The following is an 18,760-nucleotide window of genomic DNA, read 5'->3' as shown; positions in this document are numbered from 1 at the left end:
ATAAATTATTCATCGAATTATTTAATAGTTTATTATTTATTTAATAATTACTTTTATAATTATTTTTATTTTAATATCAACAATTTTTGCTCATCTTTTATTTTCAAATTAAAAAATTATTTTCGCGCTTTATTATGTTTGCCGCAAGGAGTCGCTAGTAGCGCAAAAAAAAAAAAAAAAACAACTGGTGGGCCATTTTGAGCCGGCATTCCGTTCGTGTGTTCATTGCGGGGGTCGAGGTAAGTGTAGACCCCGTAAGAGCTCCGAAGTTTTATTAAGTTTTTATAAATTTTAAACGCGAATCAATTAAAAAAGTGTATTAATCCGATAGATCACAATAAGACAATTATAGTTTCACATAAAAAAGTAATAATTCAAGTAAATTAATTTATTATTTTATATATTTATCATGACGCTGCACAAAATAACGCTAAAGTCCGTCGAAAAAGTCCTGCCTCAATTTCGCTGTTTTTACATAATGCGAGTGATATTTTTTTATTAATTTATTTCAATTTTATTCGTAATAACATTATAAAATTAATCATGATAAAATTCCGATGGATTAAATACATATTTTACTGATGTTTGTGTTTTTTTTTTGAGTAAAAATTGAGTATTCATGTCCGTGTGAGTTTGGGCAATTTGTTTATGCGTGTGTGTGTGCGGTGGTGTAGTGTCCTTGGCAAAAAAAAAAAAAAAAATAAACTACGACTCCATCAGCCATCTTGAGCAGGCATTCGGTTCGTTGCGGGGGTCAGTCTCCACCGTTAAAGCTCCGAAATTTTATTAAGTTTTTATAATTTTTAAACGCGAAATAATTAAAAAAGTTTATTAATTCGACAGATTACAAATAGACAATTATAATTTTACATAAAAAAATGATAATTTTAGTGAATTAATTTATTATTTTATATAAAATATAATAATATGACGCTCAAATCGGTTAAAAAAATCCTGCCTCAATTTTACTATTTTCATACAATTTTCTTGTTAATTTATTATTATCTCATTCGTAAAAGTATATTATAAAATTAAATATCATGAAAGGGCGATCGATTAAATATACACTTTACGGATGTTTGTGTATTTTTTTTTTTTTTTCTGGGAAAATTGGGTATTTGTGTCCGTGTGATTTTGAGTAACTTGCTTGCGTGTGTGAGTGTGTTGTGCTTGGCGAATAAAAAAAAAAATAAACTACGACTTTGTCAGCCATCTTGAACCGGTATTCAGTTATCGTTGCGGGGGTCAGTCTCCATCGTCAAAGCTCCGAAATTTTATTTAGTTTTTATAATTTTTTTTAACGCAAAACAATTATAAGCGTTTATTAATCGGGTAAATTACAATAAGACAATTATAATTTTACATAAAAAAAGTGATCATTTAAGTGAATTAATTTATTATTTTATATACAATATCATGGCTCTCCAGATCGTCGAAAAAAACCTGCCTCAATTTTACTGTTTTTACATAATGTGAGTACTTTTTTCTTTCTAATTTATTATTACTCTATTCGTAATCATATTGTTAAATTAATTATCATTAAACCGCGATCGATTAAATATACATTTTTACTCATTTTCATGTTTTTTTTTTTTTATTTTTTTTGTGTACGAATTGGGTATTCATGTCCGTGTGATTTTGGGCAACTTGCATGAGTGTGTGAGTGTGCTGTTCTTGGCAAAAAAAAAAAAAAATAATAAATACACAAAATGGCGGGAAAATAAATAAATACACAAATATATACAGATCAAATTTTAATATTTTTTTTTGTTTTGTTTTGAATTGTCTTATGAACAATAAAATTTATTTCGTTTTTTAAATTTATTTTTATTCGATAATGAAAAAGTGAGTAAATAATTTATTATTATTATTTTTTTTTCTTTATATATTTGTTGTATTCATTTGTCGTCATATCATTTGTCTCCCCTGTCATCGAGGTAATTTTGTTGTCCGTATTTTTTTTTTTTTTATCATTTTTTGCTTGAATACCTGAAATAATTTTTCACAAAACATTTTCAATTTATTTTTTTTTTCTACATTTTTTACTTTATCTATTTTCTAAATACAAAATTACTCTTTAAACGGTTTTGAGTTTATTTAAAAATATATATATAAAATAAAAAAAAAAACTCTTAAAAGTTATTTAAATATAACTTAAACACAAAATATTAAAAATAATATTTTTTAATAAAGTGCGTTTGATAAAAGTTGAAAGCTACTTTATTATATACGATAAAATAAAGCTCATGTAGAAAATATATAATAAGATTCACTTATGGGAAATTGCAAACAACAATTTTCTACACAAAGAACAACGTTAATACATTATTTGCGTGGAACAATATGAAAAATAAAAAATAACATTTAAAAAAAAATATAAAACTTTTGATTCTTATTATAAAGCTCCACTCTAGCTTGTCCTGAAAATACTTGACAAGTATACTTGTAGTATCCGTAGTACATATTAAAATAAAAAATAAATAAATAATAAAAAAAAAAATATATATTTTGTGAGAGTTGCTCGTTTATATTCTCATAATAAATCAAATGAAATTCATATATATTCAAAAATCTATAGTTTAAAATTTCTTTTTCTGTAACAATTATTTATCGACTTATTGAATTTCATTGGATACACGCGGAAGTCGATTAAATCCAATGTGAATAATTTTCAGTGGTCAGTGTAGATGCCAATTTACAACCTTTAGCGACAACTCATCGGATGTGCTTTTGACCAATCTATATATATCTATCGTTATGATATATAACTATACATTGATAATATAAATTTATTGTTTAACAAGAATATATTTTGAAAATGACATTCAAAATTTCATTGATGGTTCAATTATTTATACAAATTTTAATTGTATATTTAATTTAATTTTAACATTGAGAAACAAAAATAATTTCATTCAGTTTAAAGTAATTCATTTATATTTTTTAATTTATTTAAAAAATTTATTGAAATTTTAATTTGTCAAAATTAAAATACCAACTTTTTAATTGTGTGATAAATTTTAATAAATAAACTTGATAAATAGCAATGAATATTTAACAATTAAAATAAAAAATCAACTCAATTTTGAACAGTCACTTCAAAAAATCATTTAGTAAATTCATTATTAAAAAAAAAAAATTAAACTCATCCTCTTTTTGTATGTATAATTAATTAGTTTGATTAAATGAAAATAATTTTAATAAATCGAATTTAGTATTTGAAATAAAAAAAATCTTTAAAACTCTCTTGGTAAATAAAAATTTCTGGTGATTTTGTAGAAAATTATTTTATCAGCAGTATGATATGAGATCCAAAACGAGACGCGTCGCGATGTATATATATCAATATATATACACGATGTTAAACTTCGGAGTATTTCGTAAAATTTCCGAGTTTTACGAAAGGTTCATGGAGTGCTCAACTGGCTGGCAGGCACCAGGCCAGGCACTCGTAATATCAGTACGCACGTGACGCTACATACGGATTGGAGTACGATTTTACTCGTGTCATTTAATATTCTATCCGCGTGTTATACTTGTCAGTTACCTTTAAAAAAATTCTTTTATAAATTTTTCATTAAAAATTTTTTATTTTCTCTTTTTCATTCAAGTTTTAATAATATTTTCATAAAATAATGATAAATAATTATTAAACTACTAAATTTATAGTAAAATTATACTTTTTTTTTTTTTTTTTAATCATTTTTTTGTAGTACTAAATATTCTTTATTATTATTCTCGTTTTTCTCTTTTTTTTTTTCGTATGTGTGGTACTTGAATAACTCAGTGTCGAAAAAATAAAAAAACGGGTTATAAAATAATAATAATAAATAAATAGAAATTAGATAAAAAAAATAAATTATATCACAATCTAAAAATACACGTCATTAGTATGAAAAAATTTCAACAAAATAGTGATAATGTGTTTTTCATATATTTTTTTTTTTAATTTCTGTTAATTAATATCGTGAATTATTTTCTTTAAAATTACGTGTTTAATGTGAATTGTGAGTGTAAAGTGAATTAAAAAAATATATTATTTTTAAATTAATATTATTTCAATTTTTTATTAAATTAAAAATTCGTCCTTGATTTATTAAATTAAAATTTGATCGTTAACAATAAATTATTTCTTTTTCCATTGATAAAAATTTACGAAAAAAAAAAATACAAAAGTGTTTTGCTTTTAAAACTTATGAGTATTGTGAAGGAAAATAAAAAAATTAAGAAATATACTCAAAGTCAAAAGTGAATGTGTACAAATAAGTTGGTTTTTTAGTGGGGTTTAGGGGGGTATTTGTGGACTATCATTGGTACATGCCAATTGGCCATTGGGGACATGTCCAGACTGAAGAGTAAACCGGTTGACGGTTATGTCACTAATCGAAATGCCGATCTTTGTGACTTGGAATAAAAAAAAAAATATTAATGATTATTTCATGACAATAAACATCCTCACCTTAAATAAAAAATTTAATATATATTTATAAACATCCACACGGTTTATAACAAAACAAGACAAAAAAAAAAAACGTAAAAATAAAAAACAGGTTAAATCTGAGTTCTAGGAGGGATTTATTTCGAATTTCCCATCATAATCCGGAAGTCATATGCCCATTCACGCCCGTAAAACGGTAAATCAAAAGTGAAAGAAAATAATAATAATAAAATTAAATTCATTACAGTTAATGAGTTCTTTGTTTTTGCTGCACGTTTTTTTTTTTTTTTTTAAATTAGTTTTGTTTTGACTTACATATCCTTGTATGATATATTTATTTTTTTTATTTTAAAATCTTTTGATTTAGTTTGACCTTAAAGTTTTTGTTCCTCATTGATTTTTCACCCTCAACATCTTGTGGATATTTTTTTTTTTCTTGAGGTAGGTCGTTGTTTTATGATTTTATTTTTTGTTTGTTTTCTTTTAAATATATATATTTAATATTATATTTTTTATGTACAAAGTTTTATATTATTTATATTTTTTTTTGTGTACTATATTTTATGTTATTTTCATTTAATATTATTTATTATAAATTCCTTTTTATTTAAAAGTTGGGTTATTTGAACGCATATCGTAGTTTGAGATTGTTTGTAGAAGAATTGTTCGCGTGTGGTTTTGAGATAGTTGATGTACTAGTGTTTAAAATTAGTGTTGTTTTGTGTATATGTGTTTATGTGAAAACAACTTGATCCTCAAAGTTTGTTCGTTCTATATATTATTTTTGTATATATATATAAAATAGAGAATATTTATAAACAAAGATAAATTTTTGTTTAAAAATATTTTAAATTTTCAAGCTAGAATTCATGTTATATTAGTCATTTATATTCTTGTACATTGAATTAACATTTTGACCTTTAATTGTCGTCAATTTAGTCTTGTTACAATTATGATATAAATTGAATTATAATATTATTATCGAAGCAGTGATAAAAAACAAAGAGTCACAAGTAAAATAAAAAAAAAACAACCAAACAAATAGAAGGTCGTGTATAATATAACATTGGTGAAACTTCAAATTATACTTGTTAATAGGTACTATTATGACACACAGTGTTATTTGCCTTAATCAAGGCATGACCGTGATTATCGAGGACAGTTTGTTTGTTGGTCAGACACAATCATAAATTCAAATATATATTAACGCAAATGATATCGACACACATAATTTTATATTTGAATAATACAAAATTATATTTATTGTTTAATTTAATAATTTATTTACTTGAAATTACATTTAAACTTTTGAGGAGAAAAAAAAAACTATGTTTTACCAAATTGCATTTGAATTTGACCAGACGGTGAAGGTCACAAGTAGATTTTCGTAGAATATAACGTATCCAGTGTGTTACCCATTCTTCTGGTTTACCATATACCTTTCCCTTTTTTTTTTTTTCATTTTTTTTATCCTTTTTTCAACTACGTTCTTTGCACACTCGCGCTCGTTGACTCCCTCCGGCCATAAACAAGCTGGATACCCACGCCAGAGGACCGAGTAGAGGTTATTGGTTTTTGTGAGATTCAGACGACATTTGCCGCATCCGGAACACGCGAATACCCGCAACGTGTACTGTATATTATACCATATTACCTATGTATATTACCTTCATTTTTATTTGAAAATTTTGTTTTCATTTTCATTGCTTTCATCATACATTCATATTAAATAATATTAATGAAATACGAATGTATTTATCAAGTAAAACAAGTTGATTCAATTTTATTTTTTTTCGTTTACAATATTTTTTTTTTTTACTGCTCTTTTATTATTTTTGATAATTAATTTCATTGCATGTACTAATTTTGTTGATTTTAAATTTAAACGAATGTTCAATATTTAAATTTAAATAAAAATCAACAAAAAAAATTAATGTTTTTTTCCGAAAAAACATTTATACAAATATAAAAATAAATATTCGGTCTATTTTTTTATTTTTTTTTTATACTTATGGCACATATCCTTAGGGAATGTTAAAAGTCAATTTTTTCTTGTTTGAAAAATAATAGTAAAAATTAAATAAAATAAGTCTGTAAAAATTTTTAAAGTTGATCTTCTATTTAGTATTAAAGTAATAATATAAATTTAAAAAAATAGACCAGTGTTTTTATGAAAAATAAACCATTAAAAAGCAGTAAAAAAAAAAATACACACGAGAATATTAAATATTTATTTTCAAGTCAAAACTATAATACAATAGAAAAATAATAATAATAAGTTCTTAACAAGGATGAAATATTTTAATGTACAATTTAATGTAAATTTTTAAAAGTGAATATAATTGAGGATAAATAATATTAAAAGATTATTTTGATGTATATGAAGAAAGCGGGCTTGACAGTTGTTGCTTATTGGGGGATGAAGTGGTTCGTGAAATTAAGGGTTGACGAAAAGTGGGCGGATAGATGGGTATAGAATAAAATTGTTCCACAGGGTTGGCCATACTCTGTACGTCGCATCAGTCTCTGATACGCATGGCAAATCTCGTCTGGAAACTAGAGCGAATCGTCTGTATACTGTCGGATGGCATAAATAGAAAAATAAATAAATACAAAAAAAAAAAAAAATATAAATAAAAAATAGAAAACAAGGTTCGGTGAATTCCAACGATAGGTGGAACATATATCACGCCGAGTAAATCGTGCGCTGAAAACGAACTAAATAAAATTGTTGAAAAAAAAAAAAAATGATAAAAAAAAAAAAGATTATAATAGTTGAATTCAAACGGTGTATATTGTATAAATTCGCAATTCGCAATAATTCCGTAAAACATGAGAAAATCTGCATTTACGACCTTATTGTCTGTTTTTTTTTTTTTTTTCTCTCGTTGCTTGTTAATTACCAAGTTTCTAGATCGTAATAAAAATGTAAAATTTAATTGTTTATTTTTAAAAAATTTATATAAAAATAAAATTTTATTAAAGTAATTATTTTAATTTAATTAAAAAAAAAAAATATAATTTTTTTTGATGATGATAAAAACATTCTATTTCAATTACAATTAAATTTGTTTTTTTTTTTTTAAATTTTTTAAATTTCAATTTTTTGACATGAATTCTCTTGAGCAAATAATTTTTTTTTTTAAATCAATAATCAAAAAAAATAATTCCATCAAATTTCATACTTGTTTTTTATTTTTTTCTATTTTTTTATAATATATAAACTTGGCGATTGACATGACTGCCAACCTCAAACTACTTTGATTTATTTTTCATCAATTATTAATTGACTTTTTGTTTAATGATTTATTATATATCCAAACTAAATTGATTACGTTGAGTTATTTTTTAATCAATAAATACTATTCTTCATTTATCGACATAATAACCCAGGGCAAATTGACAAATACTTTTTATTATTCATCATTTTTATTAAAAAATATTTGTATTTTAAAATATTTAATAACACAAAAAATAATTAAGTGTTTCAATATTGACAAGGAAATTTTTTCAAGATCAAATTACTAGGTAATTTTTAACACACAGACACACCTTTGTATATATTTTTCAGCATCCGATATAAAATTGCATAACAATTCTATTTCAAATAACATTAGTCTTCTCATATTGCTTTATTGATTTTCATCAGTCGCAACACTCCGTGACGTTACGCAATATAGTAATGCTTATATGAAATTTAATATTATCAAAAAAATAAAAATTGAACAATAGTAAATCAATCATAAATAATAATTGATTTTCTATATTTATTTAACAAGTATTAATAAATAAAAATAATTTGTGTTTTAGCAGTCTATCTGCGAGGAAATTGAAATGGTTGAGTTAAACGGAAATGGCCAATCAGGCCAAGTGAGTACAGGTGGTACATCAAGTTTAACATCAGTACCAACATCATCCTCATCATCATCAACAACAACAGCAGCATCATCATCAACATCCGGTCGTGCTGGTGTACTTGAAACACAAGTACGCGGTCAATGGTATCGTGTTTTTATATCACTTGAAGATGATTATCTCAGTATATCACTTGATGAATCATATGAAAATATATTAACGTCTAATGGTGGTACAACAAATGGCAATATTAATAATAACAATATTGATAATTTCAACGATCCAGATGTACCAGATTCAGTTGCTAATCAAAAACGTATTGTACGTGTTGTTAAAAGTGATAATAATGGTCTTGGTATATCAATAAAAGGTGGAAGAGAAAATAAAATGCCAATTCTCATATCAAAAATATTCAAAGGAATGGCTGCTGATTCAACTGAACAATTGTATGTTGGTGATGCAATATTAGCTGTTAATGGTGAGGATTTACGTGAAGCAACACATGATGAAGCTGTTAAAGCACTCAAGAGAGCTGGAAAAACAGTCGAACTTGAAGGTATGTTTTTTTTTTATTTATTTATTTAAATTTCTTGATTTTCAACGAGTTATTATTGGGATAATTCATCAGTATAGAAAAAGTTTTATATCTCAATTGATTATTATTATCATAACTATTTCTCAATGCAAAAGTAGAACTTTTAAGTTAATTTTAAAATCAATATTTTACATCAAATTTTATTTCCAGCCACGATTATCTGGTAAAATTATTGGAAATTTTCTCTCTTATATTATTACAAAGTATAATTATATCGATGATTTTGAACTTTGCTTTTATCGCTAATCACGAGATAAGTTTTATTTTTTTTTCTATCTTACGTGTAAACAGTTTCATAGTTTTTCAACAACTACCTGATCACGTTATTATTATTTTTTTTTTTGATAACTGTGAAGATTTATAAAAATTATTTAGTTACTAGAAATGAGTTTAAAATTTTTATGAGATAATAGTGATACATATATTGTTGACAAAAGAATTACCTGACGGATAATTTTTATCAATTTATTTTGCCAAAGATTATATATTAATCTGTAACTTTTTATTTATTTATTTATATTTTTTTTATTTCTTTAATTTTGCTTGACTTGTTTACGAAAATCAGTATATTCTCTGACTGCTCGTGTTTTTTAAAAAAATTTCTCAACCCTAAAAATTTTGTGAGATATTTTCTACCATCAAAATGACATTGCCACGAAATTATTCTACAAAAAGCATAATGTAATTTTATTTATTTCTATTTTTCAAAAATTGTTTCATTCATCAGTCTATGCGTCTTTTTTTTGAGTGGAAAAAAAAAATTATTTCTATCAAAATTTGCTGCTGCTCTTTTTATTTATATTTTTTTCCATGCAGTGTTTGATGACACTCTGTTTAATTGTCATCACTGTTGTTATCATTATCATTATTATTATTATTTTTAAAATATTATCTTGCAATTGTCGTACAATGAGTTTTTTTTTTTTATTATTCTTTTTATGATGTCAGTAGACAGAAGATAGTCAGACTTGTTCATTGTCAATTGGTTTTTCTTGTTAATTAATAAGTATTATATTATGATACCAATTATTTTGAAGTAGTAATTTTACATGCAATTAATTAATTTACATATATTTTTATATTATTTACTAACGTAAATTCATGGAATTGTTTTATTTCATTTTTTAATAATTTATCTTGTCGTTAATATACCAATTAAAATATCAACACTAATTTCAACTTTTTTAATAGAATTTTACATCAAAAGATGGATGTTTCTTTTTTTTATTTTTTTTTAATACTGCCTCGCCCAAGCTTCATTGATTTTTAATTTTTTTTAATAAAAAAAATAATAAATATTTATTGTTTCCTCTTTTTTTTTTTTCTATGATTAAAAATATTATAATTAAAATTTTGTAGTTTAATGTATTTTAGAATTTTTTAATTTTTTCAACATTAATGAGAATTCTTATTAGAATATATTTTAATTAGGCAAAAGTTTGCACTTCATTGAGTAAAAGTGATCTTTCATTTTCCAATTTATAATATAAAATACTTAATATTTTTCTTTTTTATTTATTTTTTTCTTTTCTATTTATTTTTCTTCTTTATCTGCAGTTCAAAAAGACTTTTCAAACTGTCCAACTTTGACTTGTGTTATCTTATTTCTCTATAACTTGTCTTTGCTTATAATTTGACTACCGAAAATTCTTTATTTCACATTTGCACTTACTTTACTTTTGCTTTATCTTAACCCTCATTTTGCTAACCCTTGACGAGCTTTTAGCTGGATTAATATATTGCACAGCTTGACAATTTGCTTTCTACCACTTTTTTTGTCTTTTATTTTCTTTTGTTTTGTTGAATATTTATTTTTTTCCCTTGGTATCACCTTATTTATACTGTCGGTAGTATAGAATATGTATATAAAATTCAAAAAGGTCGAGTATGATTTATTGTTTTTCCCTTCTTATTTTTCATTCCTCCGAATCTCTGGAGACTCTCTGATCTTGATGTTGCTTCTATTGACCGTCGTTGGATAATCTGAAAAGACTATATATAAAAATAAAAAAATCTATTCTGTCGAATTCTATAAGCTCATGACTGTGAGTAAAATATCTATACAAAAACATAAACTTTTATTAACAAAGCAAGACGCACGCAGTTAAAACTTTTCGTAAATTAAAAATTAATAATTAACAATATACTTCTCTAAGTATTCTGATATCCTGAAAGTTTTTTTTATATCAAAAATTCCAAAAACAACACAACAACATAAAGTAGAGGATAAGATTTTCTAATTTTTATTTCGATTTCTTCCTGGTAGTAAAGCTTGGACTTCACATGAATCGAAACTCGAGTTTCTAACAGAATTTTTAATCATATAATTAACCAAAATACTCTTCTTCATCAGTCCTAAATATTTTTTAAACTTTTTAAAAGTCTTTAGTAACAATTGTTAATTAACGTTAACAGAAAAACATGAAATTTTTATTTTTTGATCCCTTAAAGATAGACCCTTTATCAGTTGTAAAAAATGAAAAAGAAATTGCTTTCTCATATGCTTTACAACTTACACATTTTTCTTGTGCATTTTATAAATACATATACTTTATATTTGTTGTATTTTTAAAATTTTAGCTTTTTGTTTTTTTTCCTATCGTCCTCAGCTTTTACTTTTTGTAACGTTTGTTATTCCCCATTTTTTCCTTGTTTTATTTCAACTTTTACATTTATATTTTTTAATGTATGCCTACCTGTGTATCTCTACTTCTCTTCTCTTGAGTTTTTTTTTGTTTTTTACAGCCTTTTTTTTTATTTTTTTCGTATATGCCTTTACATACTTACTCAAACATTACTTTTGTTATTTTTTGCGTTAAAACAAAGCCGGAAAACAAATATAAAAAATTTATTCTTGTTGTTGATAATAGTTTTTTTTTTTTTTTTTTAATTTTATATATACACACATAAAAATAATGCAACGACTTATATATTTTGTTCTCAATTTTTTTGACTGTTAAAGTTAACACTTGCATATTATTATAAAATGAAAAAAATATATATTTCATATATGAAAGAATTTATATTCATATATGTATTTATTATAAAGCACATAGATGAAATAATAATCTAAAAATAAAATTAAAATAATCAATTACAAATTAATCATTATAATAATAGTAATAATACAATAAAATTAATGATAAACATAATAAATTAATCCAATTAAACAAGAATGAATGGGCAATGTTGTGAAAATAATAAACTAAATGATGATGATGATGATGACTAATGAAAATAAAATAATGAATTATACGATGACAATTCATTTTATTTTATTCATTGTCATTTTTCTATGAATATACTCATCATACCAGGTGAATTGGATATAAATTTTCACATCATTTTTTTTTTTTAATCTTCAAATACTGACTATATCTTTTTCCGCACATTGTATTTACCATTGTGTTCAATATCATCAAAGTTATATAGGAAAAAAAAGCCCAGAAGATTCTGTTGATGCGACTGAGTTTAGTTAGATAAAAATAAATAAAAAAAAAAAAATTAAATGAATAAATAAATTAGAGTGAGATGATATTGACTTTGTCGAATAAATGTACACCCCGCAAAATAGAAACATCTTTGTATGGATCTTTTAACGTTATCTCTTTCCTTTTTTTTTTTTTATTTTTTTATTTTCATCTATATACATGGGAGTTGGTTGGTATAAGACGTTTTTTCTCTTCTTTTTCGTAACACAGTTTTATCTTCATGGAAAAACGTTCCTAGCGATTTCCTACTAACTTTTTCCTCTCATAGCCAATCTTCTTTCGATATAGACTTTTATTTTTTTATTTTTTTCTATTCTCTTTTTTAAACATTTTTTTTTTCTCCACAACAACTCCGTGACTATAAAGTATATATTTTTATTTTTTTATTTCTATTATTGTTGTTATTTTTGTTTGACTTTGCCATCTATTTCCAGATGGTAACATAATGACATGTTGATTTTTCTGTCGGAAAAATATTACATATAGAAAAGAAAATATGAAATGTATACACTTTTTTTTGTTTATTGGTATTTTTATTATGGTGCTGCATGTTGTGGTTGTATACTCGTATGATTATTTGTTTTTCTTTTCATATATTTTTTTCTCAAGATGCGGAAAAGATGAGTTAAATTGTAGTTGAAGTACCATTCCTGATACAGAACTACAACAATTTTTATATTTGTGATCAATTTCAATATAAATTTTTTTCCCATAACTGTTACAAAGTTTTCTGAACAAACAATAATCATCTAGAAATACAATAATTGTTTTTAAAATTATCAGGAATCCAAAAGATAACATATTTTTATATGTTAAATAATTTATTTTGATTTAAAAAATTTTTATCCAGTTTTTAAAACAATTTTTTTTCTCAGTTTTCTCATATTTTTTCTTGGATAATTTTTTTTTTTTTTGAAGTTAGATGAAAAGTAGAAGACACCCAGAATCCTTTTTATAAAATATCGTTTTGACCAGATTATGAATCACTCAATTTTGAGGTCTTTACATGTAGTTTTATCTTGGTTTTTCCTGTCTTCAATTCATTTTTTGTTTTTCTCTTTTTCTATTAATATTACTATCTATTATTTTTTTGTCATTTTATTTTTCCATCACTGGTTTTTATTTGAAATATTTTTGACCACTTGCATAATTTTTTTTTTTTTGGATATAATCCAAATTGTCAGGTATATATTATGGAAAATCAATAAAATCGAAATTCAAGTCTTTCACACTGTTTTTCGTTGAATTTTATATTTTTTTTTTTTGGTTAAATTTTTTATTTTTATTTTTAGCTCTTCTCTTTGAGATTTTTCTTTTTTTTCAATTGGACGTTTGTGGATATTGTGTGTGATTTTTAAAGGAATAGCAATATATAGTATATAGAATTGTAGATTGTTGAAACTAAACTGGCGGACGTTTATTGGGCAAACGGAATAATGTATGTACCTCTTTCTCTTTTTAATATATATAATTCTTTCTCTTTTCTTTGGCCGACGGGAATAGGTTATATGCTGTAGAGTCCTTCGAAATTGGAATGCGTAATTTCAAGCATGCATTGTTCACTGACGCTTAAGGGATGAAGGATAACGTGGGCGACATCGTCAAGAAAATTGCATCTTGAATCCTATTATTTCAAATTCCGCGAATTCTATTTCTTCAATTTTTTTTTTTTTTACTTTCATTCTTATTATACAAAAATATAACAGTTTTTCCTTATTTTTCTTGACTCGTTTTTTTTTTTTTTTTCATTTAAATAGAAGGACATTTTATGTTGACGTAATAACTTAATTGCTTGTCAAATAATACACAATTTAAAAATATCAAATCCATCATTGCTTCGGTTTTTTTGATGATTATTTTTTAATGTTTCTATCAAAGTTTAAAGCAAAATGACATTGTGAATTTTTTCCAACAGCTTACCTTACATTTACAATATAATTGTGGGCTTATCGTTACACAGAAAAAAAATTTACATTGAACAAAAAAAAATCCTATTTCCAACATAATAAGACAAGGCTTTTGTGATATTAATACTTAGCTAACGATAACTGCTTGTTAGGTGAGAAAAAAAATTAATTCTTCACTTTGTATTTTAGAAGATAAAATACTGAGATAATTTTTTCTACATAAAAAAACATTTTTATTTTTAAAAACTCATCGTAGTACCTTTGTGTTTTTGATACAATAGTAGTGATAAATAACTATAGTTACTAAAAAAAAAAAATTATCATATCCTAAGGGATAGAATATCAAAAAAATGATTTAAAAAAAAAATCAAAAACTTTTTGCCTTTGTAATTTTTATATATCACATATGAGTAGATAGACTTTTAGTTATTTAAAGAAAAAAAAAAATAAAATTCCATACCTTTATCTTGTGTCCTACATAGGGTGCGATGTAAATGTAGCAACTTTTGTGAAGCAAAGTTGTACCAGGTAGTTTATTAATAAAATAAAAACTAGCTTTAAGCTCGTGTTTTCAAACATGTGTATATATCATTGCAGACAAGTATCTCATTATTAAATTCTGACTGATGTATTATATGAAATTTTTTTTTTCATAACGTCGTTGATATTTTAACCCAAGGTTAAACGATTATAAAAAAAAATTAAAAAAGTCCATTGGATAATTTTAAGTACAGACGTTTTAGCTTGTTCAATTTTAATGTGAAAAAAACTTGTTCTATTTTCATCATTGCATGTTTTATTGAATTTTTTTTTTTTTTCCTTTTTAACTTTACATGTTTATGTAAATTGAGTTGTTGGAAATTTAAAAGAAATTTTTTTTTACAGTTGATTTTATTATGACATATACTACACATTGTGTGTTTTTTTTTATTTTTCTTAAATTATCCTTAGCCGAGTAAATTTGCAAATTTGTAATTCACTTTTTTATTGTTTTTTTTTTTTTTCTTTTTTACCTGGAATAATACGAAATAAAAAACTGAATAGGTAAAATGAAAATATATATTATTTTTATTCTTTTTTCCTTATAAATATATACTTCGTTATTCTTCGAGCGTTAACTAAATTTTCTTGTTTTCATTGTGTCTTATTTTAAGAGCTTAAATTTTTTTTGCTTCCATCAAAACTCTCGCCTCGAAATTTTTTCCAGCTCATATTGGGTTTGTTTGTTTGTTTGTTGGTTTTCTTTTCTACTCCATTGGGTCTTTGTTTGGGTTGTGTATGTACGTTTCCATATAATGATTTTTTGTTTTTTTTTTAATCATATTTTCTCGAGTCTATTGTCATGTTTTTTCCATGTGATTACCATTCATTGATACACGAAATAATATATTTTCATTTTTTTTTTTTTCATCATGTCAAGACTCCAAATTGAGTCTTTCAATTTTTAATTCATTTCCTACTTAATGACTACTAATTGTTTAATAAAAAAAACCTTTTTAAATAGAAAAATCTTAAAATAAAAATTTACAGAATTAAGATCAGATGATTAATTATATATTTTTTTTGATAAGACTCTTATGGAACGATTATAAAATTTATATATTCCATTGAATTATTTTTTTTCATTTAAAAAAATAAAAATTATGATCAGTAAAGTGTGAATTTATATATTTAATGCATTTTCTTAAAATTAATAAATTTTATAAATGAATAGTGAAAAATTATCCTCTTTTAAATTATTCAAATATAAAATTTATAAACACGCAATATTACATTCTTATAAAAGACAAATTTTATGCAAAATGAACTCAATTTTTTTATTTTTTTAAACTCCCTTCTCGTTTCTGTACTTAATAATTTGTATTTCCTTTTACAAGATTTATTTTCCATTTAGTTGATTTTTTTCTTGAAATTTCTTTCAACACTTTGAGTATTAAATTTTTTTTTATAATATTATTTTTGTGTCGCATAGCGTTAAACTTGTGAAAAATAAATTCTTTTGTATGTCAACTATTTTTTTTTTTACTAATATTATATTATTATTTATATAACATCTACTTTTCCGAGTGATCAGAAAAATATAATTAAAAAAATTTTCCATTTATTTAACTTTAATAATTAAAAAAAAAACTGTTATCATTATTATAATTAATTAATTCTGATGAATTTTTAAAAATTATATCATGAATATTACATGAACAACGTTGTGATTTTTGAGCTGTAATTATTTTCATTTCTTAATTAATTTTTGTAAACAAAAACTAAACATATATGTGTTGCTCATACATGTGTATATATTTTGTATCCATTATAGTAAGTGATGAATGTGTCGAAGTCTGACAAAATTGAACTAACGCGTGCAAGCGAGTTGATGTCCCAGGGGTGTACACAGACCCTAACTATTCACTGCTATATTTTCGCACCCCTTTCTGCTCAATTCCCAGTATATAGCCACAGGCATCTGGCAATCACCATGATGTCGTCCATACACTATTTTGCCCCAGGTGTCCATTTAAATTCACGTATTACTCCTTTGCTATTTCCACATTTACGATAGATATATATTTATCTCTCTCACTTGTATAAACATTTTTTATTTTTATTTTTTCGTATACAAAAAGTGTCATACAAGTTTATATAACGTATGACCAAATGAGAAACACATGATAAATATTTTAATCGTACCTGTCAACACCATCGTTTTAGTGTGTCAATGACAACGACAGTGTTGGGATTTAGATCTAATTACGTGATTCAACATGAGTCAGCAGTTTCAAATAGTATTATATATATTATATAGTAACATTTAAAATATTTTTGTGGTAAAAGTGGTATGGTGGTCACTATTCGAGTTGACATTTGAACCGAACGATGCGTTAATCTTGTCGTTGTTGTAAATTGCATTAATATTATATATGTTTTATCGATACATATTGTAAATTTATATATGCTTTATTGAATTATTTTCATATGTATTTTACAATGAAATAATCATTTTGTAATTGATGATGATTTTACTCTAGATAATATCAACAATAGCACTAACTTTGATTGTAAATTTTAATCAAATTAAAATTTATTTTTTATAATCTTTTTGTAATTTATTAACGTGAATGAATGTCTTTTTAATTAGATAGGAATTATTATATTATATGGGATATTTTTTTTTGAAAATTAAATAATAATTGAATGTTGAATTTAAAAAACTTGTAGAATTTAATTAAATGCTTTTAATATTTTAGATATTCTATATAGAATATGGTTTTTATTTTTTTTTAATTCTATAAATTTTATGGTGGATTTGTAATTTTTTTTTTTCAAATAATTTCGATTTTTTTTCCATCATTTTCTCATTCTTTATGGCTAAAAAAGAAAATAAAATTTCTTCTCTATTATCTACCATTGAGAATATGATTGTAGGTTCGTGCTTGAATTATTATTTTTATTAAAGTTGTCTTAATTTTTTTTTGTTAAATTTTCTTGCTATCTATTCTTTTGTCTATATATACACCTACTTTGCAAATTCTTCTTCTTTGACTTGTAGTCATTTCAAGGATCGTCCATTTTATAATATCGTCTTCTTCGTGCATCTTTTATATACTTATTACTATATACAATGTTAGTTGTTGAATTTTTTTTTTATACCTTATTATTACTTGTACTTTTATTACATTCTAAAAAAATTCACCAATGCTCTTGCTTTGTCAATTTAACACTACCTTAAGTACACAATATATAACATAAAAAAAAAAAAAAGCAGCAAATTGAAAACATAAAAAGAATTTCATTTTAAAACATAGCAGGTGTTTGAAAAATTTCATTTTCTGAGAATGAAGAAAATTTGTTTTTCCTTTCTTTATTATTTAAAATAAAAAATTTTGATAGAAAAATTCAAATTAAAAATAAAATACCTGTATTCATTCGCGAAAAATTGAGATAAAAATTTTCACTATATCTAGTTATTTTAGTTCTCTAATACAAACACTTTTTTTTTAATTGCAAAAAAAATTATATTTTTATATACAAATTGTTGTGTAAAATATTTTTTATTTATTCATTTTTTAAATATAAATTACATGATTTATAATGAATGGTTTTATCTTCTCTTATCTTACCAAATGCATATTTATATGATTGTCTTGTATTATAGTATATTATAATTATTATGAACCGTAGTCGAAATGAGATCAAGAGTGTATATGCCATCAAGGCAATATTCAAATTATCCTCTTTGCCGTACTCATTTTACCACATGATAGTTAACTTTTTTTTTTTTTTTATCTCATAGATGTTTCTAATTTTCATTTAAATTATATTATATACATTTATATATTAACAAATACCTGAAAAATCACTAATTTTTCAAACTTGAAAAAAAAAAAAAAAAAATCTAAATAGCATATTTTTATAATTACTTTATTTCAAATCGTTTGCATGATTAAATAAAACGACATCCGTTTATTCTCACTTGTGT

At 23.8% G+C, this 18,760-nt stretch overlaps 1 protein-coding gene across 5 annotated transcripts in view; it reads left to right on the top strand.

The window, feature by feature from the left end:
- Positions 1–1,199: 1,199 nt before the first annotated feature.
- LOC122847559 (beta-1-syntrophin) overlaps positions 1,200–18,760 on the top strand; it is a 124,874-nt gene continuing 107,313 nt past the window's right edge. Inside the window, exons 1-3 of one of the 5 annotated variants that reach the window (XM_044145333.1) lie at positions 3,473–4,634; positions 4,806–4,879; positions 8,252–8,849. In XM_044145333.1, the coding sequence (XP_044001268.1) occupies positions 8,273–8,849 (577 nt within the window). In that variant the 5' untranslated portion in view covers positions 3,473–4,634; positions 4,806–4,879; positions 8,252–8,272. Of the gene's footprint in view, positions 1,473–3,472; positions 4,635–4,805; positions 4,880–8,248; positions 8,850–18,760 lie in introns of those variants that run through there. The other 4 variants (XM_044145334.1, XM_044145335.1, XM_044145331.1 and 1 more) reach the window with 4 other exon arrangements.

The sequence above is a fragment of the Aphidius gifuensis genome, linkage group LG1 (assembly GCF_014905175.1).
Source record: "Aphidius gifuensis isolate YNYX2018 linkage group LG1, ASM1490517v1, whole genome shotgun sequence".
In the NCBI taxonomy this organism is placed as follows: Eukaryota; Metazoa; Arthropoda; class Insecta; order Hymenoptera; family Braconidae; genus Aphidius; species Aphidius gifuensis.
This window is presented reverse-complemented; position numbering and strand designations above follow the sequence as displayed.